The sequence below is a fragment of the Geospiza fortis genome, unplaced genomic scaffold (genome assembly GCF_000277835.1).
Source record: "Geospiza fortis unplaced genomic scaffold, GeoFor_1.0 scaffold78, whole genome shotgun sequence".
NCBI lineage: Eukaryota > Metazoa > Chordata > Aves > Passeriformes > Thraupidae > Geospiza > Geospiza fortis.
In genome coordinates this window covers 410658-436350 of record NW_005054339.1, presented here as the reverse complement: position 1 = coordinate 436350, position 25693 = coordinate 410658, and the positions used below count along the sequence as shown (strand labels likewise).

Sequence of the window (25693 nt, the reverse complement as noted above, 5' to 3'; positions counted from 1 at the left end):
TCTTGCTCCTGCTGTGCCTTGCATTGAACAATGAGTGTCTGAAGAAGCTCAGAATCAGTCCCCAGTCCAGGGGCTGGTACCCAACATCAGGAGGTTATTGCCATCTCTACCCTGGGAGATGAAGTGCTTGGATCAGAGGGGTTTGGATCACACTTGGATCATGTTTGTGATCCAGCTTTATGAGATGGCTCCTTGGGGTCTGGTAGGACGTGGCAGCACCGACCCCTGAATCCAGGCTGCTTCATGGAGTGTGTGGGAGCTAGTGTGTGTCCTAGAGCTCTGCCTTGGCCACAGCAGGAGCTGCTGGTGGAGGTGGTGGTGGACACTGCTCTTACAAAGGCAAAAGGTGTGGAGGAGTTGGATTGGAGGGATCCTTTGGAGCAGCATGCTCTGAGGGGCACCGTGGGGGTGGTGGTCCCTGAGCAGGTACCAGCAGCAGATGATGAGGATGGTGGGACCACCTAAATCAGAGTCTAAAGCTGTGATGGGCAGACAGAGCAACAGCTCTTTTTGTGGGAGATAGCAAGAGGATTTGGCTGTTCAGCTCCTATTTCCACCCCTGTGAGCAGCCACAGCTTATCCTGATGGGCTCACAGACCATTATACAACCTGGATCTTTCTTCTTTCTATTTTTTTTAATAACATGCCATGTTAGTGCTTTATTTGGGAACATGTTGGGACACTTAATCGAGCGTTTAATTGGCTTTGTAACAGTGGATTTCTGAGTGGGCTGAGGAGGAGACAGCTTTAGGGCTGGGTTGCAGTGGAGATGCTCAATTTTCCAGCTGAGATGGGAGCATCTCAGACTGAGTTTGCTGGTGTTGATCCACTTACCAAAGCACCATTGTTTTTCCTGTTGAGCCCAGTGGCATTTTGCAGTTGTATCCTACAGACTTTAGAATCTGTAAAGGTCCCTGGAACAAAATGAGAGTGAGGAGAGGGGCTGCAAGTGGTGAGGCGTGTGGCCATGCTGGGAAGAATCCAATGGGAATGCTGATGATGGGATGTGATTGTTTGGGATGGGTTTTGCTAGCTCAGGCCAGGCTCTTCTGTTGATTCCTTTCTTGCCACATCCAAACTGTGCTGTAAAGTCCATGGGTGGGACAAGCCCACACGGGCAGCTTGGGCACTGGAAGGACATGGTGCTGTGCTGCTGATGAAAGTCCAAGCCTTTATCAGAGTGTTTGCTATGGGAGGCTGTGCCCTTCTGTAAGGATCAGCAGGACCTGAAAGGCAGTTTGTGGTATCTACAACTCAGGCAATGCAGGGGCTCACCCTGGTTTAAGAGTGTTCCGCATACCATGTAGTTCAGGATTCAGCTCTTGCTGTGTGCTGGGATGCTCTGTTTCCCCACATGTGCTAGGATGAGCCATGCAAGGTAAGGACTAAGATCCCATCTCCCAGGGAGTACACTGGCTGTTTGAGAAAACATTGCTGGGCAGGGGGAAAATGACATTTACTCTATGGAAAGAAATGGCATTATTGGTGTGGTGAAAAATTACTGCTCAGGAGGTGGCCAGCTGGCTGTTCCTGTTCTTCCTCCATTAAATCATAGGATCACTGAATGGTTTGGGTGGGAAGGGGTCTTAAAGCCCATCTGGTTCCAATCTCCCTGTCATGGGCAGGGGTGATCAGGTTGCTGGTGGGGCTTTGCTGGAGGGACACAAGCTTGTCCCATCAGGTGGCACTGCCAGGAGATGTGTGATGGGAGCTGGGCCCTCACCATCATCCCTCTCCTCAAGTTTCCCTGCTTTGCAGTGTAAACTCTGCTCTCCTGTGAAACAAAGCCTTCCTCTGTGGTGGAGAGGGAGGGAGGCTCTGTATAATTAATGCTGCTGGGGGAATCGGGGTTCTGCAGTGCTGCAGTGCCCAGGACTCAGCTGGGCTCCAGTGCAGCATTCCCTGCATGCAGCCATCCTCTGCTGGGCAGCACTGAGGAGCAAGCACTGTGAGCCAGGGCTCTTCAGCCTCTAATTTAAGCACAAAACCTCCCAGCATGTGAAAAGGCAGAAAGCTGAATGGAGCAGGGAGGTGCACTAAGGAACTGCTCCTTCCTCCTCCCCCTGGCCTGGTTACTGGGCTGATGAGCTGGGGAAGGTGGATGGCACCAGCCTGAAGCAAAAATAAACACCAAAGTGAAATAGAAAATGAAAGCAAGCTCATTCTTTGAAGCATACTGAGACTCTGAGCCTGGGAAGGTCTCTGAATGGATATTTTGAGCAACGTTTCATTCTTACATTACCCAGTAATGTGTAGTGGTTCTCGGTCTCGGTGGTGGAGCTGTTAGTGTGGCCTGTGGCCACCTCACAGCCATCTTTCCAATGATTTTTCTGTCACAGGGGTCAGGGACTGAGTGGAAACACATGATTGAATGCCTTTTTGGTTGACATTTGCTATGGAAGTTGAGAGGAAAATGTTTCACAGGGACAGTTTGTCTTCTGGAGGTGTGACACTTGCAGAAAGTGGGTCCCCATGTGGCACCCCAGGGCAGATGCTGGGTAGCAAAGCCCCAGATGCTAGAAATAGGTTTATTTATACTAATTTTCTGTTATCCCGGAGGAAATTCTTGCATGGCTTCTGGGGACCCACATCCTGGCCTGAGGAGGAGATGGGTACCAAACCTTAACAGGCACTTTGACCCCCTCCAGGGAGTTCATCTGCCTCTTACCTACTTAAAAGCCTTGCCACAGGACCTTGTGAGCCCTGGCTTCCTCCATCTGCATTTTCTCCCCAGAGCAGAAGAGGGAATGACATGTCCCTCCATTTTCCACTCCCTGATCATTTCCTGGCCCTCAGTCAACCCATTCAGCACAGATCATCATCCCTGCTCCTGTCATTTCATCTGAAACAGCTTCCTTTTCCTATGTGTCCCTGGTTTTTTGTGCCTAAGAGCAGCTGCTCCACTGGGCAGACAGAAGCCATGCTGCAGCTTCCTTGGTGGTGAGACAGGATTCCTTAAAAACCCCAATGCTTCCATAGCCTCTTGCTTCACATAAGGCTGTAAAGAAGCTCCTTTCCAACCACTGGGAGCATAGGAGGGATGAGCCAGGAGGTGCCATTATTAACATAAGTGATTGTAATTGTAAGCCAGGGCATTAACAGAGATGCTTATGCTTGATCCAGCAGTGATTGCACTCCTTTCCTTCTTCGATTTTTATCCCTTTCCTGCTCCTGTGAGCAAGTGGAAAGGTGTTTCCAGAGCTTGGGCTTGCCCTTTGCCTTCCCTTGTGTGCTCACCCTGCAATATTTAGAAAGCATTGGCAATATTTAGAAGCCGCCAGGGGATAAAATGCTCCATCAAATGTGTGATCATTCAGAGAAAATGGGGAGTTATTAGGAAATATCCCTGGAGAAACTGACAAAGCTCAGGAGAGTGCCAGAGGCTGGGCCAGCCAGGGCTCCAGTGTCTCCAGGGGCTTGCCTGTTCCCTAAGGACATTGACTGCTCCAGTGCAAACTGAATTTCTCTCTGCTGTGAGGATGGTGAGGCCCTGGCACAGATTGTCCAGAGAAGCTCTGGATGCCCCATCCCAGACAGTCTGCATGGGGCATGGAGTGACCTGGTCTAGTGGCAGGTGTCCCTGCCCATGGCTGAGGGGTGGAACTAGATGGTCTTGAGTGTCCCTTCCAACTCAAATTGTTCTAGGATTCCATGATCTCCCAGAGGGAATGCCAGCATCTGCTTGGAACTGATCACCTCCAGCATTGGGGGTGATGATATGGAGTTCCACCTGCAAGTGGCTGCTCTGCCACCCAATTAATTTTAATGTAAAATTCCCCAGATTTTAAAGGCAATCTTGGCCAGGCATAAGAAAATTGATAATAAATTTACACAAAGTTTAAAGAAGGAGCATAGCCACACCCTCAGGAAACTGAGTAGGAACTCATGTGCCTGCCCTCTGGTAAAAGGACATCCAAAATTATTTATTCCTTTGCACTTTGCCAAGAGCTTCTAAATATGTTGCTTCAAATGGCACCTAGAGAAGTGAGATTTTCTAGGCAATACACAAAATGAGCTGTTATAAGTAAGCAGCCCATTAACAGGAATGCTGGCACCTTCTCTTTGAAAAAAACAGCCTCTTTGGATTTAGCACTGGTTGTTAAATTGTTGTTTGCAGACTGAATAGTGGTTGGTTTATAGTCCTGATGCAGTCACAGCCAAGCACAGGTGCACTGAGAGCAGCAGGGAGCTGGAATTCCCAGCAAGGACAATGCCAGGAATCCAGGAATTAAATGTGCCCCCAACCTGAAAACAGCAGCTTGAGAAGCTCAGCCAGGGGACCCTCCTGCCCCAACAGAAGGAAATATCGAACTTTTCTTAAAAATTGCTTCAATTCTTTGTGTGACAGAATAGAATTTGCTGGGGTGGGCAGAGGTGTAGCCCACTGCTGGACTTGCTGCCCAGCTGAAATGCATTTCCCTTCTGAGGCTGTTCCTAGAGCTGATTTTAAAGCTCTTTAGGAACTCCTGGAAGCAATTCCCCAACAAAGCAAATCGTTTCAGCTAATTAAGAATCTGATGAGAAAGCCCCAGGTAATACTTTGCAACTTAAACAACTTTCTGGGGTGTTTGGAAGAGAAACAATTTGAAAGGTGTAGCTGCTGTGGTTACATTTTGTGTGTTGGATGACAAAGTGGAGGCACAGGGATCTGGGGGACACGGCTGTGGTTGCTGCTGTGCTTCATGCTGCTGGTCACAGTGGATGTGACAGGGTGAAGGGGACAGGAGGAAGCTGGGATGTCACAGCTCTTGTCCCATGTGGGTGGTGTTTCTGGGCATCCTGGCAGCTGTGCTGTGGGGTTCAGCCTCTGGGGCACAGGGGGGCTGTGCTGGCAGTGGCACCGGGCAGGTGTGGGTAAACCATCTTCCCCAGCATAGCCTGCAGTCCAGGCTCAGTGCTGGGCTGGTCCCTGCGTGCTGCTGCCGTGGTCCCCAGCTCTGCAGAGGCTCAGGGAGGTGCCAAAGCCCAGGGTGCTCTGCAGAGCATCTCCTGTGTTTCAGGCAGGGAAGGTCCAGCCCTGAGAGCTGTTCAGGCTCAGCCATGCAAAAATCCATGGTGATACCGGGGAAGGGAACAGTCCCAGCTTCCCCCAGCCCCGTGGGCAGGAGCCAGTGGAGCCCAAGCACCCTCTCACCAGGGCTGGAAGGCTCTGCAAGGGCTCTGCCTCCTTTGCTGAGGATTATTTCAGTTCTGTTTCTGCCTCACTGAGGCCGTGCTGAGCCAGCGCCAGCTGTCCCTGTCTGAGCCAAGCAGTATTTGGGAACCAGGGCAGGCTTTTCCCTGTCTCTCCTCTCCATGCCTATAGGTCCCCCACCAGCGAACCCTTGAGCTGCCTCAAAGCTCATTCTGGCTACAACCATCCAAATGCACCAGGCCCCCTCAGCAGAGCATGAGGTTTTATTTCCAAGCGTTCTCTCCACTGCTGCTTTGCCTCCTCATCTTCCCACTGCCATCTGCTCCGCCTGCTAAAATAAGGCAGCGTGCTGCGGGTGAGCGGTGCCGTGCTCAGGGAGCCTCTGCTCTGCCCAGGCTGCTCGGCACAGGGACCCTCTGCTGGCCGTGCCGTGGAGCTGGGAAGGAAAGGGGAGGGTTTATCTGCCCCTCTCCCCGCCCCAGTTTCAGGTTTATCTCTCCAAGCTGATGGAAAGAGGGGTACCCACTCAGGGCGATGCCTTGCAAGGGATTTGGCTTCTCATCTCCCACCTGGGGTAGATGGTGACTTGCTGAGACTGGATGCCCAAATTTTAGATAGTTTAAGTAAAATAAACCCTACATTAGGAGACTTTAAATATCTGGAGAACAGCCCAAGTCCTTCATGCTGCTCTCATCCCTTGATGCCCTCTCCCGTGATTTCCTTGTGAAGGAGTTACTGTAAGGAAATAGATACAGGACCACCTCCACGACTCTTGTCCCTGGAATGATGAAAAGCCTCAAAGGCAGATTTTCTGAGGGCCTCATTGCACCAAAAATGTGAATTCCTGCACCCAGGACAGAGTGGGAATCACTCTGTGTCCTAACACATGGCAGAGCACAATCCTCTGTCTGCTTTTGTGTTTGTCACAACACAAAACCCAGAAGAAAGGTGAGGTGGGGAGAAGATGTCTTGCACAGTTAGCCCAGAGACCTCATTGCCATGGGATCCTGGAAGAGAGAGTACAGCAAAACACTGGAACACAAAGGGAGAGTTTGGGGGAATTGGAGACGCCTCTGGGAGCAATAATAGGGATTTCTTAATTTCAGAGATCTGGTTTGGGATTTTCAGATGGGATCACTGGATGCTTTGTATTGTCCAAAGCCACAGCTAGCAGCCTTTGGCCATTATTTGTGTCATGACTGGGAGATAAGTAGCAGTCTCTGAGCTCTGACATGAAGGGCTGTCTTAGGGCTTTTTTTGGGGTTAGGATATTTTAATTGTTTGGAGCTCAAAAAGCACCTGGTTCCCAAGCCTGTGGAAGCAGTAAGCATTGATTTCAGAGGGGTTTGGTTGACTCAGAGACAAAATATTCTCAAAGAAAAAGAAAAGCAATCCTACAGGTATTTGGTTTGGGAATAACCCCACAAAGTGTGGGTGTGGGTATGAGGCCAGGCTGGTGGGGTGGGTTTGCCCATGGCTCTGCAGGTGTGGGCTCTGTCTGAGCCAGGGCAGGGTCCAGGCTGTGGGACGGATCCTGGGATGGGCAGGGCTGAGCCCGGCCCGGGTGAGGGAGCTGCGGCAGCACATCCCACTGGCTGCTGGCAACAAACACCCGCACTGGCGCTGCGAAGGAGCTGTGAAATTCCCCTCTTTACATAATTCCCTGGTTTACTCAGAGCTGTTAAGTATGACCAACAGTCATCTGTTTGCCGAGAGCAAATAGGACATGAGGAGAAGAGGAGCAAACCAGAGCTAGGCAGAAGTATTTTTAACAAATCTGGGTTTTTCTTCAGGCTGGAAGTCAGGGGAGTGTTGCCAGCCTTTAGAGGAGCAGTTTTCTGCAGTGGTCCTGAACTACTCTTAAAGTGGAGCTTCTTAAATTACTTAAAGGGTTTAAGTGAGGTGGTTCCTCTTGTGACTTCAGGAGCCACAAAGTCCCACAGGCATCTGTCTGTCTGCAGAAAGGGCAGCTGGGGAAGGAAATGCCTTCACACTTCATATTAAATTGAGTAAATATGTGATTCATATGATTTTCTAAATTTTCTTAAGCAACTATTTTATGTGAACTTCACCATTTCATTTTCTTTTGGCTTCTCAGCTTCATTCTTGCTGCATTTACTCTTGAGATGGAAAATTGCAGCTCTTCCACCCCAGCAGCTGTAGCAGTTCCTACTCCTGGCTCCAGAGAGACTGGGCACTGCTGGTGGGAGCATCCATCCAGGTCAGGGTATCGAATCACCCCATGCCAGCTGGGTGGCTATCAGCTATCCCTAACAGAGGTTTAAGTTAAAATAAGGTGGTTTCCAAAAGTTTAAAATAAGTTCCGAAGCTGATGAAAATTGAATTGGCCCCACCAAGACACATTACCCCTCAGTAGGCAGCTCATGATTCCTGACTCCATCTTAGTGCCCAAAATGTGGGCTGGAAGGAGTCAGGAAACACTCAAGGTGAGGACAGGGGATGGTTCTGGGGAGGTTGGCTGGGAGCTGTACCCCAGGCAGGTGGGAGATGCTGGCCCTGCCACTCCAGCTCTGCCATGGGCAACAGGTGAGGGGATGGGAGAGGGTGTGCAAGGCATGAGTGTGGAAAGATGCTGCTGTGTATAATTTGGGAAGTAAAATGGCTCATCCATCTCCATTGTAACAACTCATGTTTCTAGAACGTTTCCCAGCCTTTTAGTGTAATAGTTTATTGACCTGCACAGCAGCATGAAAGATTATGGGAGTTAATTTTTCAAGCTTATCACTTGATTTATTCCATAAAGGTAGTTCATTTAATTAAAATATTTCTGCTGCTGGAATTAGGAACTCAGAGCCCTGAAGCCTGGAGCGGGGTGCTTGGGCTTTTTTGAAGCAGCAGTGATTTAATGTGGTCAAGCAGCACTGCCCACAGAAACCAAAGCATCCAATTCTCTAGGCACACATGCAGTTCAGGGCAAAAATCATGGATGCAGGTATCTCCTCCAGTGGAGGAGTGCAGGTATCTGCTCCCCATGGGAAAAGGGGTTTGGTGGCTCTTAGCAGTACAGCCCTGAGTACCCTCAGCCACCTCCCCGTGGGGGCTTTGGTCTCTGCCAACATAGGGTTGTCTCTTGGGATAATATTAAAAAATACAGCTATATTTAAAGCTTGGAAAGCTTTATGTGCAGGTACTGCAGGATATTGGTTTGTGATTTCCTCAGCTCCCAAGCCATACCACTGATGGTTTCCCAGCCTGCTTTGAAATGGTCCCTTGTGATCATGAAAGAGGTTCAGACCCAGTTTGCTGCTGCTGGACTGCTTTGGGGTGAGGGGACAGGGGAAGCACCTCCTAGGGAGAGGAAGCTGAAGCTTCCCGAGATGCTGATTTTCTTCTGGTTTGGAAATGAGTGTCTGATAGACACTTGGGGCTCTCTGCAATTTAAAACAGAGCAATCAGACAGCTTGAATCTGCTTTTATCAGATGCAGCAAATTGCTAGTTGTATGGCTGGATATTTTAGTCAACACTAGTGCCTATGAAAAAAGAAGATTTTGGTTAAATAAGACTCCTCTGATAAACTTAGCTTTTCTTGGATTTTTTTTCCATTCAGTTGGAAAACCACATAGAGTATTTTATTTGTTTTCTGCAGAGTTGGCCAGGTTTCCCTTAGCAGGCATTATTTTTGCTGCAGACTTGACATCTTCTGCATGCAGGTTCAAATGGCTTCTGAGGAGTCACAGTTCCTGTGTCAAACGTGTGTGAAATAGCCAGGAGGAGCACCTTGCACCTACAGCATGGGAGTGGGGCCTGTGGTGACTGGATATGGGCTCTGCTGGACCTGCTTCACATCTCCTGGGCGTTATTGTGGGATTATTATCATGCAGCTGGTGTTCAGAGATGCTCTGCTGCTGCTAACCTTGGCTGAGAAATACATCCTGATAATGGGCACTGTTAAAGATAAGGCTGCTTGGCAGGCTGATAAATCTCGTTAAGGAGTACCCGATCACAGAGTAAATTACAATGCATGCCCAGATCGATTCAGACAAAAATGAACAATATATTACTTTGTTATCACTCGGGGAGAGCAGACTCCTGGCTCAGTGCTCGTGGGTTTGTCTGCTGGAGGGGGAGCTGGGTGGCACTGGAGCTTGCTGAGGAGATGCAGCTTCTCAGCGGGTGCACCCCTGGCAGTGGCAAAGCCCAGCAGTCCTCATGGAGGCTGTGCTGGGAACAACTGGTCTGTGTGTGGGTGAGAAGGGGCAGGGAGCTTGGACATGGTGGAGAACAAGAGCTGCATTCCTCTCTTCTCCATGGTTAGATAATGGCTCTCCCACTCTGGTCTGCAATGACTGTGAATGATCCAGACAGCTCCATAAATGTCACGTTGGAGCAAAATGGGAAAATTAGAGCTTGCTGTCCTTGGGACAGCCATAGCTAATCTGTGAAAAGCAGACCAAACCCTCTGCTGCTTTAATACTGTTGCCTGGATTTTATTGTGAACAGAAAATCTTCTTAATACTTCATCCATTTGGATCCAGTCTCTTGGAACTGAGCTGGTAGTTAATTTAGTTCTTTCTCTGAGATGAAACAGAAAGGAATAGTAAGGCTCAGTGAAAAGGAAAAGGAAAATGAAAACTGCTTTCAGCATCAGATTTGCTCTCTTGTTCCTCCTATTTTTCTTTTTCTTAAATACTCAGCACATGCTCATGTGTCACCTCCTATCATTGCACCTCCAGCTGTCCAGCCTGGACATGACTTTTCTCCCACTTCTCTGGAAAGATGCTCCATCTTGAGTCCATCCCAGACCAGGGACAGTTTTATCTCCGCCTGCTCATTGTAGAAGGAAACATCAGGTAATGGTCAAGGTAGCAGAAGATGTGTGGTGATAGCTAATGGCCAAGAAAAAACACGAGCACATCCAGACTGGAAATAACAACAGAAATAAATGAGCGTCAAAGCTGGTACCCAGTGGTGGCAACTGTGGGAAATCAAGGGTGAAATGTGAAATGTGGACCAAAGTGCTGAGGGGTGACCAGGTGCAGATGGGAGTGGCTGATAGTAACAGAGACAATGGACCCTCCTCACCATCTCCAGGGAAACCCACTCCACTCATGTTTATCTGCACCACCCCTGCCCAGCTGGGAGCTGGCGCCTCTGCTTCCCATTCCCAAAGGCAGCTGGTTCCTTTCTGGATGTGTGTGCTAGTGCAGGAGCATGGCAGTGACCCTGCTGCTCAGCAGGCCATTCCCAGGGCAATGGATGCTCACCCACAGCCCTGGGAATCGGTCCCATGGCTTTTAGACAAGCCAAAAGCATCAAAGTGCTCTCCTCAATCTCCTACTGATTTTTTTTAATTTTTTTTTTTTAATCTAATGAACTGGAAGGAAATATGTTGAGTGGGGAGGGATGTCTATATATATTCTGCAAAAGCACCGGTTTCCAAATTTTGGACAGCTGTGTACCCTTTTTTAGCAGCCCCTTCACACAGCCCACACAGCACCCAGGCTCTCGCCTTCAGCTCGTTTGGAAATACACTTCCTTGATTGCAAAATAGTTTCAATCCTTTGACTTAGAAACATTCTTGCCGTTCAAAAAGGATTTTTTTTTCTTTTTTTTTTTTTCAAGCTCCAAAAATACAGAAGGTGCTTCCTGCCACGGCAGCTGCCCTGATTTTGGAGGGGATGGAAGATGGGCAGGGATGAGCAGGGGGAACCTGGCTCATGGCTATGGCCACACAGGGATGCAGATGATGAAAAGCTTCCAGGATGGGAGCTGCTGGCTATGGGGACTTCAGCTGGATGCCAGAGCCAGGGGTTTATTCTGGGGTCTCAGCCAGATGTCCCAAACAGGTTATCCAAGTGGCCCCTTGGCATTTGGATCAGTCAAAGTGAGCTGCTTTCCCAGTTCTGGGGAATAAAATTTTTGGGTCTAACAGTGAAATAACAATATCAAAAAGTAATCTGAGCTTGACTAACACCATAGTTCCTGACAACATGGAAAAGTTGGTGGCATTTTCCTCAGCTTCTGTCAAGCCAAATTTGGGAAGGACCCTTGCTGGGAGCCCTGGGAGAGCCCAGGGGACAGCAGAGCAGGATACCTGTCCACAGGTCAGCACTCCAAAAAGTCCATCCGTTTACTGCAGCAGGCAGCAGTGCAGGGGAGGGGTCTGGAGCACAACTGAGGGAGCTGGGGGGGCTCAGCCTGGAGAAAAGGAGGCTCAGGGGAAAACTTCAGCTCTCTAAAACTACCTGAAAGGACATTGTAGCCAGGAGGGAGTTGGTCTTTTTTCCCAGGTAACAAGTACTAGGATAATGGAAACAGCCTAAAGTTGCGCCAGGGGAGGTTTAGATTAGATATTAGGAAAAATGTCTTTGCAGAAAGTTTGTCAAGCACTGAAACAGAGTTCTCAAGGATGTGGTGGAATCGCCACCCTTGGAGGGGTTTAAAAGACACGCAGATGTGGCACTTGGGACGTGGGTTAGTGGTGGCCTTGGCAGTGCTGGGGTAACAGTTCAACTCAATCTTAGAGCTCTTTTCCAAACCTAAACAATCCCGTAATTCTATGATGCCACCTCTACTTCTGCCCCAGGAGGTACTGGCCAGGATGGGATGCCCTGACCAGTGTGGTTTGCAGCTGGGCACGGAGCTGGTCGGGCTGGCGGCGGTGGTGACAGCCCCGTGCGCGGCTCCCGCGGCCGCAGAGCCGTGCGGCGCTTTCCCCTTTGCTCACCGGCCCGGCCTCGGCTGCTGCAGCGCAGTAAGCTGCACTTGGCAAGAGCACAGCTGTTCCTCGAAGGCAAGCGGAGGGTAGCATTGCTATTACTCATCAGTCAGAGACTTTCAGCTGCAATAATCCTCCGCTGGCTGTGTGCAGGATCGAGCCTCAGGGTGGGAGGCCCCGTGGGAGCTGTTTTGCTGACCCTCAGGCTGTGCTGTGCAGGGCTGGTTCATCCCTACTGCAGGAGGAGCAGGGAGCATAATCCCTGGGATGAGACGTGCAAGGGGAAGGGACAGACAAGGAACAGGACTGCGATGGCCACTTGGCACCTGGCTGTTGTCTGGCTGCCCACGTCTGCTTGCCTTCCCCTTTCCATGGCACCAGTAAAGGGGATGGGCTGTGGAGCTGACACGCTGCTACTGCTCCAGGTCCCCTCTGGGTAGATTTGGGGAGGGAGCACTGGTGCAATACACACCATCTTCCCTGCAGCTGTCACAGGGCTCGGAGATGCCTCTGCTCATGTCCTCTCCCAGCATGCTGACAGCAGCTCCAGTGCTCAGCCATCGTGTGCAGCTTCTTCCATCCTCTCTTTCTGTGTCTATTTTCCACCTGAGAGAGGTCCCAGCACAAAGAAGGGATGAAGTGGAGCAGATGGGAGGCAGAAAACAAGCCCTGTGAGGCAGAGCTCATCCCAGCGAGCTCATTACCCTGTGCTGCTTTTAATCACATTATTGCAGTGTGAAGGCCATCAATACATCACACACATTTAAAATAGAGCTGGGGAGGGACCATCAGCTCCATCAGCCTGAGACAGGCCACAGGAACAGATAAGAATAGTCTGTTGCTGGAAAACACATCACTGGGTGGCTTAGTCAAATGCTATAAATAGCAAGGGATTGAAATAACTGTGGTGGCTTTCAGGGGAGCTGATCTGCAAGCCCGGGGTTGTGCTAAAACTTGCCCAGTTGATGGTGATGAAGTCAATTAGTGTGGAGCAGTTGGCAGCTGAGGAGACTCAGCTGCCCGAGAGCAGCACATGCAGTCCCCTCTCCTTTCCCTGCAGATGGAGCTGGGAGCTGTGTTAGGTGGGAGTGGTGAAGGGAAGGATGCCTGGGGAGCTCCACTGCTCCCCCAGCCTGGCAGGCATCAGTGTGTGGCCACAGGACCTGCTCTGCTGACCACTGCTTGGGAGTTCCCTTTGGTGCTCCTTTTTTGTTTATAGATTTTATAGATATACATATATCTACACACATGCTAAGCTTCAGAAGCAGCATTGCATTAGCATGTGTGCATTAGCAAACACACATGCAGACAGTTCTGGATCTAGCTTGAGTGGGTTTTTGAGGTAGTTTTAGAGCAAAAAAGGCACAATCAAGGTGGTACCCCACACTTTCTGCCCTGTCCTGGAAGTGGCTGTCAATGGTGGTGTGTGACACCCAACCCACTCTCCCCAGGGATGCCCCTTTGTGCATGCTGCCCTCAGTTTCCCTTGGTCTGAGTCCCTTCCTGGTGCACCTGAATTCCCTCTGGTGTGTTCCCACCACAGATGCAGATCTCACAAGCACCTCCTCTGTGTGCTCCATCTCTCCTCCTGATCTCTGGTGCTTCCATCATCACAGCACATGCTTTGTTTCCTCGACCTCATTTCAAATCCCATCACTGCCTCAGCCTCCTAGGAAAGATAAGGGCTGGGGTGGAGGGAAAACCAGGCCTGTGGTTGTCTGCTGATGGCACATGATTGTTCAGAGCACCGTTTGTGAACATCCCCATGTCAGATTTTGTTGTACATCCTCCCCTCTGTAATCAAGAATCCCAGAGAAGAGCCTTTGGCACTGGTCAGCACATCCCCTTCCCCCCACTGTGTCCCAAAACTGTGGCAGCTCAGTCAGAGGTGCTTGGAGAGGTGTGGGGAGGGGATTTGGCGGGGGCTCTGGAGAGTTCAGCTGGGAGAATGGGCAGAATCCAAGGGGGAGTGAGCATCAGCCAGTGTTCAGGCATTGGCATCTGAAATGAGTGAGCACCAGGGTTGCCTGAGGAGGCTGCTGGCCAAGAGGGCTGAGAGAGGGAAGGGCACAGGAGCACCTACAAGGTGGGGAACCTGCCAGGCAGAGGCCTGGCATTGCCTGAGATGGGTCTGAAGCAGCCCTGGCAGCCAGTGATCAAGCATCACTTAGTCCCTTTCCTCCAACACTGTGTTAAAAAGCATGCACAGCACGGTCAGAGCTGCAGTGTTCTTAGCACAAGGATGCAGAGTGTTAGGGAACTGGGATCACACAGTGAGATGCCCCCATTTCTGCTGTGGGAGGGGTGTGAAAGGTGTCTGCTGGTCAGGAGCCCTCCTAAAGGGAGCTTTCCTGCTAGTGGGGCTGAGAAGAGGGCTCAGGAAGTGATTTTATGAAGTTCTTGTTAATTTGGATCTTGATTCAGATACCAGAAGTGTTTTCCATATTTTCCAGGCATCCATCTGTCACAGTGATGAGCCCTGCACAGTACTTGTCAGCAAATAAATGAAATATTCTGGTGAGATTCACTGCATTTAATGCTGGGAGATGAGATCTGGCTTGCGAGATACTTGTACCTCATGCTGCTTATCTTACTTTGTACAGGTTTTTGTCCCACGATTTTAATAGATACTGTTTTGTTTGTGTAAAATAATGCTGAAGAGCATAAGTAACTGGGCAGAGTGCCAGGGGTCAGATTGTGGGGAGCAGTTTGTATGGGGATAAAGACCATGGCTGAGCATCCTCCAGACACTGCAGAGGTTGAGCCAAAGGGCCTAGGGTCTGATGTGGATGGTGGGATTGGTAACCTGCAGCTAACTGGGGAAGCTGGGAAGCTTCTGGCACCACTGGCTCCCACCAAGCCTCTCAGACCTCCAAGTCACTGAACAGAGGATTCATGTTTAACTGTGATGCTGAAGCTCTCTGGCTCCATCATTAAAAAAACCCAGCGGCGCTGGGGGAATTGAGCACTTAATTAACTTGCCAAGTGGTAACATTGACCAGAATTATGCAGGAAGACTTCTATTTTTGTTAATTACAGTTTTGTTGTCGCCCATTAGTAAATTGAAACAATTGCAGGGTAAGACCCGGTGGAGGTTGGCCAGCAGGGCTGTGGCCACCTGCCAGCCAGCTCTGGAGCTGTGGGGAGGCCAGGCACACCCCCATCCCTGCAGCCCTCACTGCTGACCCCCCCTACCCGGGGGGAGCAGGAGCAGCCGTGGGCACAGCACTTGCTGCCCCTTCGGCAAAGCTGGCAGGAATTGTGGCCAAACCCCTGATGCCACTCACACGGTGCACAGGTGAAACCTGGCATGCTCATTCCCACTTAGATGCAATGTCTTAAACAAAGCTGCCTTCCCTCAGTCCCTCATGCCCTGCCCCCAGGGCTCTGTCCTGCCTCTTGTGACCCCAGTAGCCCTGATTGTCTCTCCAGAAACCCACTTTTCCTGTGACTCTTCTGGAAATCCCAGTTTTTTGGAGGCAAAGAGAGCAGGGAGCCTGAGGAATCAGGGCAGTGACCCTCAAAGGCTGTAAGCTGATAACCAGCTGGGCTGGGCAGCCCCCTCACCCCCCTGCCTCTGGCTGGCTGTGTTCCAGTGTGCCCTGCTGTGCCAGCACCTCTTCATTTCAGATGGCATCTCAGGCACACTTTGGTTTCATCCCTCTTCTTAATTATTGATGCTTTCCTCCGCCTGGAGCCCACTCCGCATCCCAGCAGTGATGCCCATCTTCCCTGCATGCCACAGCCTTCACCAGCCCCAGCTCCCTGTAACTGTGCTCCCCTTGGTTAAACCCCCCCATGCCCACCACCACAGTTCTAAGGCAGCAAGCCTCAGTGCCAAGCAAAGGCCAGTCCCCACCCTGATCAGGGCCAAGGTTTCCAGCATCTTTAAGTGTGGAGACTCAGACAGAAGCTGCCGTGCCTTTGCCATAAGCTCCTTACCCATTTTCCACCCCAACGAGGGGCACCCTGGCTTCCTGGGCATCCACGGGTTTGGACATGTAAAGCACTAAATGCAGCCTAATTATTATTATCTTCGTGGGATCTGGTTAATCTCAATGGGGATTTACAAGATGTTAGCAAAGCAGCCGCTCCTCCAATGTTTGCATTTTTCTCAGGGGCAGCTTAATCCCCTTGGCCGTGTTCTCTGGGAAATGCTTGAGGCCAGGTTATGGAGGAGGAAGCTGCTTCAGAGCCAGTCCCTGTGAGAGGGAGCAGAGGTGCTGTGGGATAACCAAACACCGAGCTGATAACGCTGCGGGACAGGGACGGATCATTTGTCACCGGCACAAGGCTGGGGGGGGGCTCAGCTTCAGCATCCCCACATCCTGAATCCCCCTGGGAATTAGCCCTCACACACGTGACAGGTGTCAGTGCTGGGGTTGATGGGGCTGCAGAGGTCTCGTAAAGATGGAACCAAGAGCTCAGAATGGTTTACTAGAGGCATTCCCACTGGCATGGGCAGCTTTGCTTGCCTCCACCTTCCCACAGCTGCTGTGAGCAGGATTTCTCTCTCCCTCACGTGCTTGTGGGAGCTGGGCAGCTCACAGCTGCTGCTGCTGGAGCATTCACTGCAGCCAGTGTGAGCTGCGATGGCAAATGCTGTGCTGGCTGCTGCAGCATGGTCTGTGCTCACACACAGCTCCACGTGGCACTGGCTGTGACAGGGATGGAGCTCTCCCACAGCTCAGGAAAATTCAGCTATCCCTTCGCTGCTTTTCTGCCATAACCTCACAGTGATTTTCCACAGGAGTTCAGATTGAAGCACAGGGTGCAGGACTGTCAGCAAGGTCTCTTCAGCATGTAAGATCCCAGAGATGCTGAAGGAAAAGCCAGTAAGAGAAAATGCAAACTCAGCATATGCCAGTCTCTCAATGTGAGTGTCTCTGGGGCTTGGCACCTCTCACAGCTGGCAAAGCCCAAGGACCTTCTCTGCTTGCCTTTCCTTGGTTCCTGCCTTCCCTCTGTATCCTGGCCTTCCTGCCTGCTTTGAAAGACAAGGGGCATTTCAGAGTGGAACTCCACAATCTTTTTGGCAGAGCTATTTTTAATAGAGATTGTTCCCTTATCCACTTCCCAGTGCGGTCCCATGCAGAGTTGAGCTGTCACATCTACGAGAGCAGGATGGCAGGGTGAGCTGCTCAAACTGGGGCAGCTGCCAAGAGGAATGGCTGCAGAGCCACAGCTGGGAGGAACCTCAGGGAGCAGCCTCAGACCAACCTGCAGAGACATCAGATCATAGAACCGTAGAACGATTTGCATTGGAAGGGACCTTCATCTCATTCCAGCCCCTCTGCCATGGGCAGGGTCACCTTCCACTAGACCAGGTTGCTCAAAGCCCCATCCAGCCTGATCATGAACACTTTCAGGGATGGGCATCCCCATGGAATAGATTAGTACTTTGCTTGTCTGGTTGTGGAGGAGCCTCGTGCTGATGAGATCACACCAGCAGTGACACCTGCCTCTCCATGGGCTCCTTGAAGGGGACCTGATTGGCACTCAGCATCTGCAGCACTGGTGGCCAGTGTTGGCCTTCCATGGTCTTTCTGGCTTGAATTTTTCTCTGGAAGGGCAAAAGCAGTTGTGCCCATCACATATGCAGAGCTCCCCAGTCACCAAAGTTTGGTAGATTGGGACATCATGAGGATATCCAATGCCCCATTCAGGGAGGGTGTAAAGGATCTGAGTGCGGCAGGCTGGGTAGTTCAAGGCCAGCTGATCTCCTCAAGCTCCTTCAGGACCATGCTGGGGGCTGGTGTGGTGCTGTGGCAGACAGGTATGGGCAGGAACTGAGCTGAGCTTTGCCCTGGCACATCCAACCCATCCCCTGTGCATTGTGCCCTGCCCTCACTGCCTGCATCAGGGAGGGAGCTCTGGCAAAGAAAAATGGGATTCCTGAATGAAAAATGAAAGGTCGTGTATTTCCATGAGGCATGGTTTCAATTTGTGTCACACAATCACATTTCCTTCTGTGGTCTGGAATAATTACACAGCAGAATGGGGCAAGCAGATCTGATTCAGAGGCACGGGAATGAGTTCTGAAATAAAAGAAGACAAATGCAATCATTAAGATACAATAGGCTGCACTTGCCCCTTAATTAGACTTTCTCTTTGATTAAGCAGTAATTAAATATTACGGTGCTGAAAGGGATTTTTTTAATGGCCCTCCAAAGCCCTAATGTATTCTTAAGATGTTTGTGTGAAGAGCAGGGGCTGCTGCAGGGTGCTGGGTGTGGGAGGATGTTTCACACCTGCCCCTTTCCTGCAGGAGCAGCCCTCCGGCCCCTCCGCTCCCCGGAGAGTGTGGGGCTGGATGGCTGCTCCTGGGCAGGATTGCTGCAGAGGTGAAGATGTGTCCGTGGGAAAGCCCTGCTGCTCCTGGCCACCACCAGCTGCAAGGCATCTCCAGCATCTCATCATAACCTGGAGACTCCTGGGATGCAGATGACAAGGCTGTCACAGTTCTGCTGTCCCATAGGTATGGGATTTATAGTCATAGATTAGAATCATGGAATTGTTCAGGTTGGAAAAGACTCTTGAGATCATGGAGTCCAACTGTTATCCCAGCACTGCCAAGGCCACCACTAAACTCTGTCCCTAAGCACCACATCTACACATCTTTTAAATCCCTTCAGGGATGGTGACTCCACTGCTTCCCTGGGCAGCCTGTTCCAGTGCTTGACAACCCCTTCAGTGAAGAAATTTTTCCTAATATTCAATCTAAACATCCCCTAGTGCAACCTGAGGCTATTTCCTCTATGTCATTTTGATGAACCCAATCTTCTCCAGGCAGACCATGGCCTCTGGGATCCCAGGGCACACAGCCCTGGCCCCAGGCTGGTCCAGCTGAAGACCAAGACCACCTCTCAGAGGGCATGACAGTTCCTCAGGGCCAGCCACCCCTTGAGGTTGGCCATCCTGAGCTTTGAGAGCTATGGAGCAGCAAAGGAGAAGTCTGCGAAAAGAACCTGGAGCATATTGTGCTGTTAGAGCAAAACTGAAGAGATTTAAAATGCTGAAACATCTAAAGTGAAGGGAATGTCAGGCCTCTATTTCTGGACATTCTTGGGTGGGTAAAAATAGCCCTTGGGCGACCCGGGGGAGGAAAGTGCTTCTGATCTCTTAATGCAGAGCCCCTGCCTTAGCCCTGTGGGCTCTCTGCCACTCACAGCCCCGCTTGCCTCTGCTTTTTCCAGGCCATAAAACGATGGCTCTTGCTGAGAATTTCACTAGACAAGATTGTCTTGTTCTTTTCCTGCACAGCGTGTACTTTGGGTAATATCTTTGGGGAATGCTGGCATACTTGTGTAGCCAGTATTTTTGTTAACCTAGAAAAAAGAGCCATAAGTGTTATGATTATGCTATTAAACCTTTATTGTATCAAAGAAAACAAATCAGAGTGAGAGAGGAGCTGTATGGAGCTGAGAAGTGTTAAGCTACGGTAGTAATATGCCTTTGATTGTTTAATTTCCCTTAAAACTGAAATACCACAAGGCTGAAGAATGAAAAAGCTGGTGATGCTGAGGGATTGTGGGGGAGAGTGTGCAATGCCTGTGCTGCAGCCATGGTACCTCTGGCTGGACATCTCTGGGTTCTGGACAACGGTAGGGATGGGTTGGAGCGGGATGTGATGGTTTGCAGGGTATGGCTATGATGCTGCATGCCCCTCCACAGCCGGTTATTTGGTTTGGGTGGGCCGAATCCTCTGCACCATTGCCAGGTGTCCCACCAGCAGAGCTCCTCCGTGAGATCCCTGCTGGGGTGAAGCTCCCAGAATTTCAACAGAACTTTTCCTTCCATTCTTTTGCAGAAGAACGAATGGCTATGCTTGAACTGCCAAACTCAGCGGCTGCTCGAAGGGAGAGAGCGCCCACGCCGGCACCCGTGCCCGCCGAGCCAGCGCCCCCCGAGCAGCAACCCTCGCCCGCCAGGAGCCTCCGGGCTGCTGAGCAGAGCAGGACCCCGAGCCCTGCCCCAGCGGAGAAGAAGCCCCCACCGGCAGCAGAAAAGAAGCCCCCGGTGCCGGCAGAGGAAAAGCCACTGCCCAAAGCTGCCCCAGAGCCTTCCAGAGCTCCCGAGAGCGTCGCTCCAAAGGGGAAGAGCATGACCCCCAAACCAGAGGTGGAGAGAAAAGAGAGCCAGGCACTCCCCGAGGCGCCACGGGCAAAGGAGCAGGAGGTGAGCACTTAGGGAGCATCCAGCTCCGAGCATCCCTGGGCACCACACCCTGCCCCAGGCTGGCGTGGTACTGAGCTGTGCCTCTGTCAGCAGTTGTGCTCACAGATGGGGAAGGACCTTCACAGGCTCCATGGCAGCATGCTGGTATTTGCCTTCTTTTTATTAGGATTACATCAATTCAGGCAAAATGTGATAGTTCAGGTCATGTCTGGCCTTTGCATTTCTTTTAAATAATATAAGTTGGGATTTGTTGTCAAATGGAAAACTCACTTTCCAGCATTCCGTGTTGCAGCAGTGGGTGTTTTTCGTGCTCTTTATCCCACCTTTTCTAAAATTCATAACAATTTGGGGAAGCATTTGGCTACCTTGGGATGGTGTTTCCCCACAAGCAGCCATCCCAGCAGCAGCCAGCAGAGCCCCCCATGGGGAGGGGACATGGCAGAAGGTCCCCACCAGCTGGGAGGGAATGGCTGCCCCCCTCACTGCTGTGCAGCCCCCAGGGAAGAGGCTCCTTGGGTCCCCAAAATCAAGTGGTCTGTGATGCCTCTGTGCTGACAGGGTGGCAGGTCCTGCCAGTAGCACCAGGGTTGGGTGTGATGGCACAGTCCCCATGGCTCAGTCCCTCACACTGCCTAATTGTCAAACCAATTAAAGGGGGCTGTTTATTTCTGCTGGCATCTAGCAAGGATCCTGGGGCCAGCCCTGCTTCTGAAGGGTGCCTTGGGGGCTGGGGGCCCCGTTTTTCAAACATACTTATTAGTCTCCCAATGTATTTATGCCCGGGGCCATTTGCTGTACCATCCCCTGCTTGTAGAACACCCTCTTACCTGCCTTTATTAGCACAGACAAGTTACTGATGTGCCACTGAATTGAGGGACACAGGGTGGCCCCCATCCTTTGCTCTGGGCTGGCTCCCAGTGGTGCCCAGACTTTTTGTGTGCTCCTTGGGAGACAGTTTGTGGGAAGTAGGAGCAGCAGCTCTGGAGCTGCCTGGATCTGACGCTGTGTTCTCCCTTGCCTGCAGGACAGCAGCAAGCCTTACCCCCCAGACCTGTCCCGCAGCCCCCAGAGCCTCAGTGACACCGGCTACTCTTCCGACGGCATCTCCAGCTCACAGAGCGAGATCACTGGCCTGGTGCAGCAGGAAGAGGAGAAGCTGAGCAGCACAGGGCTGGCTGGGCAGAGCCCCCCCAGCCCCTCTGAGCTCACCAAGCTGGAGAGCAGCATGCGGCCTCTCCTGGAAGGCCGGGGTGCACCCACACAGTCCCCTGAGCGTAGCAAGAGCCGCACTGAGCCGCAGGAAGACCAGCGGCAACAGCAGCGGCCACGGTACCTCTCCATCACCCCTGAAGCCTTTGACTCAGACGAGGAGCTGGAGGACATCCTGGAGGAGGATGAGGAGTGGGAGAACCAGCGGGAGCGGCGGGAGAGCGCAGAGTCCTCAGATGAGTTTGGCAGCAAGCTGCGGCATGACTACGTGGAGGACAGCAGCGAGGGGGGCTTCTCCCCAGTGCCCCCCCGGACCAAGGGCCAGGAGGCAGAGGTGACAGATGAGGAGTTCATGCGGAGACAGATCCTGGAGATGAGTGCTGAGGAGGACAACCTCGAGGAGGAGGAGGAAGGCTATGGGCGCGCCAAGTACATCATCCCCAAAGCTGGGCAGAAGAGCGAGGCAGAGAAGGGCAAAGAGCCAGCGTCGGCCAAGCGGCGCCTGCCACACGGTGCCAGCAGCATGTACACAGGAGAGGAGAGCAAAGAGGTGGAGGCAGTGGAGGGTGATGACTTGAGCACGTCCCAGGGCGGGCTGCGGCGATTCAAGACCATTGAGCTGAACAGCACAACTGGCTATGGCCGGGAGATGGAGATTGGCCAGGAGCCAGATACCAGTGTGGACCGGGAGCCCGAGCTGGAGATGGAGAGCCTGACAGGCTCCCCTGAGGAGCGCTCACGGGGCGAGTACTCCTCCACCCTGCCAGCCACAACGCCCAGCTACACCTCGGGCACCTCACCCACCTCCATCTCCTCACTGGAGGAGGATAGCGACAGCAGCCCCAGCCGCCGGCAGCGCCTGGAGGAGGTGAAGCAGCAGAGGAAGGCTCGGCATCGCTCACATGGCCCCTTGCTGCCCACCATTGAGGATTCATCTGAGGAGGAGGAGATGCGGGAGGAAGAGGAGCTCCTGCGGGAGCAGGAGAAGATGCGGGAGGTGGAGCAGCAGCGCATCCGGAGCACAGCGCGCAAGACCAAGCGTGACAAGGAGGAGCTGAGGGCCCAGCGGAGGAGGGAGCGCTCCAAAACCCCCCCCAGCAATCTCTCTCCCATCGAGGATGCCTCCCCCACAGAGGAGCTGCGACAGGCGGCAGAGATGGAGGAGCTGCACCGCTCCTCCTGCTCCGAGTACTCGCCTTCCATTGACTCAGAAGCAGAGAGTTTTGATGCTGTGACCTCCAAGCTGTACAAGTCTGGCAGCGAATACAACCTGCCCACTTTCATGTCACTGTACTCCCCGACAGAGAAGGTGGAAAGTGCTGCCAGCCAGCCCATCAGCAAGCCCCTGAAAAGCGCCGAGGAAGCCTATGAGGAGATGATGCGGAAGGCAGAGATGATGCAGAAGCAGCAGGTCCAGCAGGCCCAGCCTGCCTCTTCCTACAGCAGCACCTTCCAGCAGGTTGGCTACCGCAGTACTGAGGGCCAGAATGGCTTTGACTACCAATATGGCGAGGAATACCAGTATGACGGCGGCCTCACGCGCCCCTCCCAGCCCGACTATTCCAGTGCCCTGCCGAAGGCAGGAGCAGTGTACGAGGAGATCCTGCAGACCTCGAAGAGCATCTCCAGGATGCACCAGTCCTCTTCCTTTGACCTGGCCCTCAAGCAGGGTGAGAAGGTGAAGGGGCAGGAGGAGGTCTACCCGGAGAAGCGTTTCCTCAATGCAGAGAGTGCCTACGCTGACCTGCTGAAGCAGAACGGTGGCCCACTGACCCCTGGCACAAGCCCCACACAGCTCTCTGCTCCTGTCTCCTTTGCCAGCTCCGACAGCAGCACTGGCAAGACTATTCCTGATGTCCGGGTCACTCAGCATTTTGCAAAAGAGGCACAAGACCTAGGCAAGCTCCAGAGTGCCCCGGCAGCACCCAGCCCAGTATCCAAGGTTAGTACCACTCCTTATGCTTACAGCAAAGGCACCAGCACAGTGACAACAGCAGCAGGAAGCCCTGGGAGTGCACTGCAGAGCTACAGCTCACCAAGTCCGGAGGCCCCATCCATAGCTGGGAGAAGCTACACTCCATCAAAAAGCACTGTCAGCTATGGCTCACAGACCGAGGATACCACCAGAACCAGGACGGTGGAGATTAGCGTGCAGACAGCCAGGGAGAAGATCCCAGCCGTGAGTGACAGCAAGCCCACACTGCCCAAGACCTACACCTTCTTCAAGAGCACCAGCCCTCCACTCTCACCCACCTCACCCACACAGAGTCCCACCCGCACCACAAAGGCCACAGCAGAGTTTTCCACACAGACGCAGAGCCCAGTGCTCTCCTATGATGGTCCTTCTGCTGCTGCTGCTGGCCCGGACACCTCTTCCCCCATGGTGGCGCAGGGGACGCAGACGCCGCACCGGGCGGGCTCGCCACGCCTGACTCGGCAGGCATCCTCACAGGACTCCCCCTTCATGGTGATCACACTGGCGGCTGATGCAGCCAGCCAAACCAAGCCAGTCAGCTCTGGCGCCTTGACATCTCCCACTTCGTCCCCCACCAGGCCAAGCCGGCAGCTGCTGGCACATGGTTACACCCAGACACCGGAGCCAGAGCAGCCAACAGGTGCCTACATCAGGGCACAGCCAGTGAAGGACCACACTCAGAAAGCACCTGCCGTGACTTCAGCCGCTGATGGCATCACAGGACTGTACAGCTGGGGAGCACTCCCTGCAGAAAACATCTCCCTCTGCCGCATCTCCTCCATCCCCGGTACATCCCGGGTGGAGCCAGGGCCCAAGGTGCCAAGCAGCAATGCTGTGGACTTACGGACCGCATTGAAGTCTGCCCCCATCATCATAACAGACCAAGGCATGGATCTCACATCCTTGGCCACTGAGGCCAGGAAGTACTGCCTGACCCTGGACCACATCCCCAGCCGGCAGTCCACGGCCATCCAGCCCTTGATCATCAACCTCAATGCCCAGGAGCAGCCCCATGCCATCATCGCAGCAGCCAGCACTGCCAGCCTGGCTATCGCCTCTCCCATGATTCTCTCGCAGTCCAAGCAACCCATGGTCTATGGAGACCCTTTCCAGAGTCGTGTGGATTTTGGGCAGGGGACTGGGAGCCCAGTGTGCTTGGCGCAGGTGAAGCAGGTGGAGCAGGGTGTCCAGACAGCCACTGTCAGAGCCAGCGGGGTGGCCAGTGGCAAGCCCGAGCCTCCTGCTGCCCCCCAGACCAAATTTGCAAGGTACGGCATGCCAGGACAGATGGTGAAGAAGGACATGCTCCTCACACAGACCGGTGGGGCACAGAATGCCAGTGGCCTCCCACAGGCCTTCCCACCAGAGCCAGGATCGGAGGTGTACCGGGCAGTGCCAGTAGAGCTGAAGAGCCAGAGCCCTCTCCTTGCCCTGGGTGGCAAGAAATCCCAGGTGATGATGGTGCAGATGGAGGAGGCAGCGACTGGCCCAGTGACCAAAGTGCTGAAGGAGGAGGGGCCAGCCAATGTCCTGGACCTCACGGGTGTGAAGCCAGAGAGCCAGGTGGCCTGCTGTGACATGGTCTACAAGTTCCCCTTTGGTGGCAGCTGCACGGGTGCTTTCAACCCCACCTCCAAGATGCCAGAGAAGAAAACCGGGGAGGCGGCAGTGATGCCTGGTCGGAAAGCTGGTGGACCAATGTATGGCAGCAGAGAGCCAGAGCTGCCAGAGACCTTCCCTTACCGGGAGCAGCCGGCCCCGGCACCTGCGCTCTACGAGGAGCAGAAGTTTTACCCAGCCAGCGCCTTTGGACGACTCTACTCCTCCATGTCAGACACGAACCTCTCTGAAATTGGGATGAGCTACTACCACACAAAGGGGGATCAGCCCTTCCCTGCCCCAGCAGGTGATGCCGCTGTGGACCTCAGCACCATGAAGCACTCCTACAGTGTGGGCTTTGCCGAAGGGGGTTACCTGGGCCAGGGGCCACAGTACGGATCTTTTTCTGACCTCCGCCAACCAGGAGAGCTGCTGAGCCACCCCTTCCCCATGCGGAGGTACAGCTCGGCCTCCAACCTCTACTCTGACTATCGTTTCTCACACCGGGGGGACCTGGCCAGCTTCCAGGAGTCCAGCCTGGCCCACTACAGTGCCACCACGGCACGTGAGATCAGCCGCATGTGTGCTGCCCTCAACTCCATGGACCAGTACGGGGGCCGGCATGCCAATGGCCCTGATGTGCTGCCTTATGGCCCCAGCACCGGGCAGGGGGCCACAGGGGGGCTGGCAGCTCAGCAGCAGGGCCCCGTTCCCCCCAAACCCGGTGGGATGTACAACCCCACCTTCCCTGAGGGACGGCAGGGCTTCAGCAACCTGGCACAGTACAACGTTCCTGGTGTCCGCCTGGGCGCCATCCGGCAAATGCTTCCTTCCACCGCAACCGTGCGGGCCGCCGACGGCATGATCTACTCCACCATCAACACCCCCATCGCCTCCACCCTGCCCATCACCACCCAG

At 52.9% G+C, this 25693-nt stretch overlaps 1 protein-coding gene across 1 annotated transcript in view; it reads left to right on the top strand.

Moving 5' to 3' along the window:
• Window positions 1-25693, top strand: part of BSN (bassoon presynaptic cytomatrix protein) — a 64966-nt gene that overhangs the window by 32465 nt on the left and 6808 nt on the right. Inside the window, 3 exon segments of the mRNA XM_031058225.1 lie at window positions 19625-19673; window positions 19676-19992; window positions 21017-25693. Of these exon segments, the coding sequence (XP_030914085.1) occupies window positions 19625-19673; window positions 19676-19992; window positions 21017-25693 (5043 nt within the window).